The sequence below is a fragment of the Rutidosis leptorrhynchoides genome, chromosome 5 (genome assembly GCF_046630445.1).
Source record: "Rutidosis leptorrhynchoides isolate AG116_Rl617_1_P2 chromosome 5, CSIRO_AGI_Rlap_v1, whole genome shotgun sequence".
NCBI classification, from domain to species: domain Eukaryota; kingdom Viridiplantae; phylum Streptophyta; class Magnoliopsida; order Asterales; family Asteraceae; genus Rutidosis; species Rutidosis leptorrhynchoides.
The window spans coordinates 401,805,977-401,813,038 of NC_092337.1; the positions used below are offsets into that span (position 1 = coordinate 401,805,977).

The window sequence follows — 7,062 nt, forward strand, 5'->3', positions numbered from 1 at the left end:
ACCGTTTAATTGGGCGTTAATGGTTTATTAATTTAAAAAAAAAAATTGTCGTGTTGAATACGGGTTGGGTTGTTTCACTAAATTGGTGCAACTCTTACCAAAACGTTTTGCAACGTTTCACAAAGAGTTAGTTTTTATTTCTGGACGTATTTGGACTTGTTTAAAGGGTTTATAAGTGTTCTAATGCACCCTTTCAAACAAGTGCATGGCCTAAAGTTGTGACTTTTAATCATAACTAATTATGAAAGGTTGCAACTCTTGGTTGCACCTTTTGACCCATCATAAATATCCATCTTCATTCATTGAAGAAGGGTTCCAGAATTTTAACAATTTCAAACTCACTCTCAACATTCTAACAATCAAAATCTACATTCTACAATTGCAAGAAACTTCTTATCTTTGGTCAAGAAAGATAGTTTGAATTAGTTTTATCCCAATATTGATTTCGTGGAACCCTTGACCAATTGGGGCAAAATACTTTATTGAATACTAATTAATTGTAAGAAACTTCTTATCTTTGGTCAAGAAAGATAGTTTGGATTAGTCTTATCACAATATTGATTTCGTGCAACCCTTGACCAATTGGGGCAAAATACTTTATTTAAACAAACTCGTGGTTCCACGGGTTATTTCACAAGTTTAATATTAAATACTAATTAATTGTACTAAAGAGACAGTCAATGTAGGAACTGATTTTCTATTTAAACTGAAAGGCAAGAACAATTGCATCTGCTGGCTTTCAAATCATATCATGTTAAACCATTAGTGAAAATAAAATGTTGAGTGGGCCGTGGGCGTATCTGGGTTGGGCAAGTGGTTGTGCTTCTATGTTTTCTTGTACAACCTTGATAACTGGTAATGTACGCTGATTGATTCATACGCCCATACTCGGGACAATAAGGTGAATTGTTAGCGTTCTAACTTCATCTTAGCATATATAGTTAGAAGAACATATCTAGGGGGCCTATGAATGTGCTGCAAAGCTAAATTTGTAGTGTTTGATAGATCTCACATATTTAGGTGAAGCAGGAATGATTTTTACACAAAATTTTGATACCTTCTTGGGGTGTTAGGATTACAATTTACAAACTGCTTACACATTTAAAAATGAAAGTCATAGTTTTAATTTTAATTTTGCGCAGACTAAATCAATCAGTACTGATACAATAGCATGTTTGGCATCTACAAGTCAAAATTCAAATCAAGTCAACTAATAAACAATAACAGACGATGACTAACAGATACACTCATACACCGACGATAAGCATTTTGAATAGCCACCCAGATTGAATGCAAAATGTGAAAAGCACAAATCGATCAGCAAAAGTTCAAGTAAAATGAATATGCTTGTTCTATCTAAATATCAAATCGAATTGAACGGATTTGAAAACCTAGGGTTTATGTAGCAGAAAAATTTCACACATCTGAAAGCAGGATCAACTGGAAGCGAGGGATGATTTAGGACTTAGGGCCTCAAATCGATGGGTGTTTATACATTACGCATGAAAGATTAACCTCCCAACCGTCATCAAGATGGTCCGGAAACACTATATTTACAAGCTTAATTTTGATAGATATAGTTAAATTTACTAACTTGTCCTTAAGATATCTTCTATAAATTTCTTATTAGTATTTATTGAAGGGTATTTATAGAACATTGTATGAAATTGTAGTGGATTTATAGAAAAAAGAAGTGGAAATATCACCTCCCAAAGTACATGCCCCCAAAGCGTTTCTTTAGTTCGGCCTACATTTTCTGTCGTTTAATTGGTTGTTTTTTTCCGTTTTTTTTTTTTTTAACTTTCGATGCAAAATCAAATTATAGAGAAAATGGCTTTAGGCCCGAGCATGGGCTTAGGGGTCGAGCTCGGCATGTGTCAGATTTGGGTTGAATACGTAGGTTCGGGTTTTTTTTATTCATTTACCTTCAATTTCAAATCAGACATTTTCAATTTAGTCCCCTGTCTTTCATTTGTCCGCTTTTAGTTCTCTCTCATTTTTCATTTAAACCCTCTGTTATTTACGATTTATCCCCTCCTATTTTCTTTTGCCCGCTTTTAGGCCTCGTTCAACTTTTTAACCGCGAATTCATTTTAGTTTTCAACTTAAACCGGAAATACAATCAAATTAAAATTTCACCAAAAACATCTCATTCAACGTTAAAAACTACAAGATATACACTGATTACATGATATACAAGTTACATAGATATAACTATTTTTAAAATGAATACAGTTTTCAAATTCGATTAGACCAAATTTGAAAAATTAAAATTCGAAAACCAAAAATTTGATTTAATCGGCATAAAAATTGGTTCGGATTGAATTCAACTGGTTTAAATTTGATTAAGTATTCAGATTTAGATTAGATTTGTCAAACCAAATTTTAAAACACCTTATTCTTATTTTCACAAAACTTCTTCCATTACTTTGAAACACCACAAAAAATCTAATTTTACGAAAGTATGTGCATTACTCGTATATAAAACAATCTATGATGGATTTTAAAAAATAGTGTTGAAAATATCATCGAAGAATTATCAACAATTATCATGGAATTATTAAAAATATATCACTCATAATTTATTGCTTCATCTCTACACTAATTGATTTAACAACAGTAACCTATAGGTTTTGACTGATAGCTCCATCTCCTTAGCTGCTAGAAAAATGAACTTTCTAATATTTAAAGGGATTATACATCGAGACCACCAAGTTCATTTGTTGATTAATCTATGCCAAATTCGCATAAAAATTCATCAACAAAATGTAAATACACACGAATTTCAGATACAAAGTTGGGTGGCATGTAAAACTGTTTTCAAATATGAGCGGTTTATAAACATAAAAGGATATATGTGGATGGCCTCCTAATGTATAATTTTATTTTAAAAAAAAGTTGACATGGAATTACGATCTACTCTAGATCGTTTCAAACTCTTTCTCTACCACTTTTAAAATGTCTACATATCAAAATTTGAGTATGTGACATATTGTTAGAAAGACTATCTTGATAATGGTTAGTAAGTGTTCTCTGTTTCTTAAGATGTTTTTTGTCTGAAGATCTGCGGATCATCTCTGTAAACAAGATGTGGCTTAAAGGTTGTATGAATGCTGCAGGGTGAAGACTGTTTGTTTTTATGTCTGCAAAGTAATTTAATTATGTCCACGGCAGTTAGAAACATATTTCTAAATCTGCAAGATTTCAGACAGAATAAAACATTATATTATATTATGTTTTCAGAAATACAAAAAATTTACAGGAAAACGTCTGCGTATGCGTAAACATAAAATATAATAAGATCAGCAAACTAAAAAAACAAACAACATCTTAGTCTAAAATGTATATCACAAATAAATGCTTTTAGCAACAAATAAGTTAAAAAAGCCCAAACACCACGTTAGGATTGCGTAGGGTGGAAACTTCCTACAAGCCATGGGAGTAATAACATAATTAAAGATAACATAATCAATAATTAAAGATATCATAATTAAAATTAGTCATTAGTATGGCCTACGGCCCTACACCAACACCAACTGCTCAATTATGAGGTTTTCCTAGGTGTATTTCACAATCAAAAGTAAACGTTAACACAAGTCAATGACGATTGATGCATACCTTCTTTCAATAAGATGTACGTTGTCTCCTACCAATAATGTCATGATCATTTAATTGCAACATCCTCGGAAATTCTTTTCAACATTCCACGACTAGTCACAAACCTATGAAACAACTTATTTTATTTATGCTAGTTTTTTTTTTTTTTTTTTTTTTTTTTTTTTTTTTTTGCGAAAAAAACAAATACTCATATAAAAACGGGTTGTTTTCTAAAGGAAAACGTCATCTTATGGGATTGATTGCTTCAGATAATTACGCCACTCATCGATATACGCCATCTTATCAGGATCCATACTCGGTAGTTCACACGTCTCTAGGTTTTGTAATATCTTCACAGTCTTACCAAGTAGCTTTGCAGCAACCTTGACACTCGCCTCTCGTTTCTCTATCACACTTTCATGGCATTTCATTGTTATGATTTGTGGTATGTTGGTAAAACAAGCAGACAATATGTCTGTAATCATGCCATTCAAAAGATCAAACTGTTTTTCGCAAATAGGTTCTGCGTTGCTTTCATCTGTAAGTAAGATTGTGTTGGAGGTTTTATTTAATTTTCGTGCAGGGTAAAATAATCGAAAGCCGGATAAATCACTGAATTGTGGTATCACTTTTCGAAAGTAATTATTCGACCCTTATTGCCTGGGTTACACGAATATCACTTTGGGATAAGACAGAGATTAGTTCTTGTTATTGGCAGTAAACAAGAACTCTTTTGCAGATGAGTATTAGAGTCTCCTCTCATGCATATTGGTTAATATATTTATATACACCCTTAATCATAAAAGAGTCTTTTATTAAAATCAATTGGCCGATTGATTAATAAAAGTATCTTCTATAATATTCAAAAGTAGTTACAGGAAGAATATTTCTATAAACATATATTATCACTTCCATCATTAAAGTAAAAGTTATTACTTTTACAATAAACAAATATTATCACTTCCATCATTAAAATAAAAATTGTTACTTTTACAATAAACAAATATTATATTTTACAACTATTAAAGTATGAGTGATTACTTTATAATAAACAAGTATTATTCCTTCCACTATTAAAGTAAAAGTGGGTCCAGGAATAATTCTTCTGTAATCACTCAAAATTGTGTTAAGTGTTTTCTTGCTAATGCCTCTTAAGGACCAGCAGCGCAAAAGTCAGCAAAAGGACCAGCAGCGCAAAGGAGTCAGCATAGGGACCAGCAGCGCAAAAGTCAGCAAACAGGACCAGCAGTGCAAAAGTCAGCAAACAGGACCAGCAGCGCAGAGGAACCAGCAAACAGGACCAGCAGCGCAGAGGAACCAGCAAACAGGACCAGCTGCGCAGAACAACTAGCACAGGGACCAGCTGCGCAGAACAACCAGCACAGGGACCAGCTGCGCAGAACAACCAGCACTGGGACCAGCAATGCAGAACAACCAGCACAAGGACCAGCAATGCAGAACAACCAGCACAAAACACTTAGCCAAATTTCAGCTTACTAAGAAAACTTAGTACTGAAAACACTTAGTCAAATTTCAGGTAGACCAAGTCATGATAGTAAATAATGGAAAACCACTTTTGGGTTCGGGTAATCTATCACTTAATGGGTGTACACTCCGTACCTCCAAACCCATTTACAAGTGTAGATTAAAACCCACAATTACACTAAATTTTCAACAGATTGTTCGTGAAATTCTGTACATTGAATTTGCAGCAATCAATCTCTCAAAAGATTTCACCTTTTTGTGATTGATACTTTCTTCCTCAGCTTTTTCAGCAAACCATTTAAGAACCTCAGTTGCTGTTTTCCCTTTAAAAGTATTTACTTTTATTGCATTCTTTGACCAATGGGGATTGTTTTCGATCCCATGCCATAATGTCATAGTGACTGTTCGAATATTTACGTATTCGTTTTCTCTATTGAAGCTTTCTTCTACAAGGTGGATGTATGAAAGACCTTCTCCAACACTTTTGACCATGCTTTCAACCACATCCTTGCATATATTAGGGAGCGCAATAGCTATGCATGTTAACGTTAATATCGGTAAGCTCCAACTATTAACAAGTTCCACCGAAAGCAGAGGTCGAACGCGATCGTCGTCAAATATCTCTAATCCATTGAATACTATAGATTTCTCAATAAGCTTAAGCATATTGTCGTTTTGTTGTTTCTCAGCCTTTGATATGAAGACATTCATAGAATTAGAAATGTCCTGCAATGTGTGTTCAGCGAGCACCATCTCATCGTTAATTTGTAAAACGTAATTACTAAGTTCTGCGTTTATATCGTCGTCAGTCCCTGAGTCGATGGGCGGATGAAATAATCTTGCCTCAGGTGACTTCAAACAGTAATGACAATACACAACGAAAGTTAGAATAACTACTAAGATGAGCCATATCACTTTGCACGATACAACGATTACATTTTGAAAACTAATGCATATGCTTACAACGAACTTTTTTGAATTAAAGATTAGATTTTGTGATCTACGACTGCTTGATGGAAAATAAACATGACTTCTTTTCCACTCGTACAATTTTTGGGTCCAATACTTTTCGACTCTAAAGACCATTAGATGTTTACCATCCCAATTAGTGACCAACTTGAAGCTCATTATCGTAAAACATCTAAACACAGGAGCAATAGTGCCCAACAAGACCCCAACTGAATGTGTTAATGATGTGCGTAGAGGTGTATACGAAATAGTTATATATTTGTTATGAAATACTATTAAATACGATACAATTTTACACAAGTTATTTATTTATTTATTTATAGAGTGGATATACCTAAACCTTGCTACAACACTTATAGACAGTGTACCTAATCGTACAGTAGTGTAGGTTTTAGTAGGTCGGGTTCGTTCCACAGGGAGCTAGCCAAGTTTAACGCTATATTTTAAAAACTATATTTGTAAATATATAAATATATATAAAAGTAGTATTATTATTATAAAAGGGGGTTTTTACTGTAGTGACCCGAACTTTTCCATGTTTATAAATATTAATTGAGATTGATATTTACATGATTAAATGTTTCCAACATGTTAAGCAATCAAACTTGTTAAGACTTGATTAATTGAAATATGTTTCATATAGACAATTGACCACCCAAGTTGACCGGTGATTCACGAACGTTAAAACTTGTAAATACTATATGATGACATATATATGGATATATATATAGTTAACATGATACTATGGTAAGTAAACATATCATTAAGTATATTAACAATGAACTACATATGTAAAAACAAGACTACTAACTTAATAATTTTTAAACGAGATATATATGTAACGATTATCATTGTAAAGACATTTAATGTATATATATCATATTAAGAGATATTCATACATGATAATATCATGATAATATAATAATTTAAAAATCTCATTTGATATTATAAACATTGGGTTAACAACATTTAACAAGATCGTTAACCTAAAGGTTTCAAAACAACACTTAC

General features: G+C 32.8%; 1 protein-coding gene across 1 annotated transcript; it reads right to left on the bottom strand.

The window, feature by feature from the left end:
• Positions 1 to 3,845: 3,845 nt before the first annotated feature.
• On the bottom strand, positions 3,846 to 6,210 carry LOC139849883 (uncharacterized). Its single transcript, XM_071839497.1, has 2 exons — positions 5,297 to 6,210; positions 3,846 to 4,209 (listed from the first exon to the last, which is right to left on the bottom strand). Exons 1-2 carry the CDS (start codon positions 6,208 to 6,210, stop codon positions 3,846 to 3,848), a joined length of 1,278 nt encoding a protein of 425 aa, XP_071695598.1.
• Between the last annotated feature and the right edge of the window lie 852 nt (positions 6,211 to 7,062).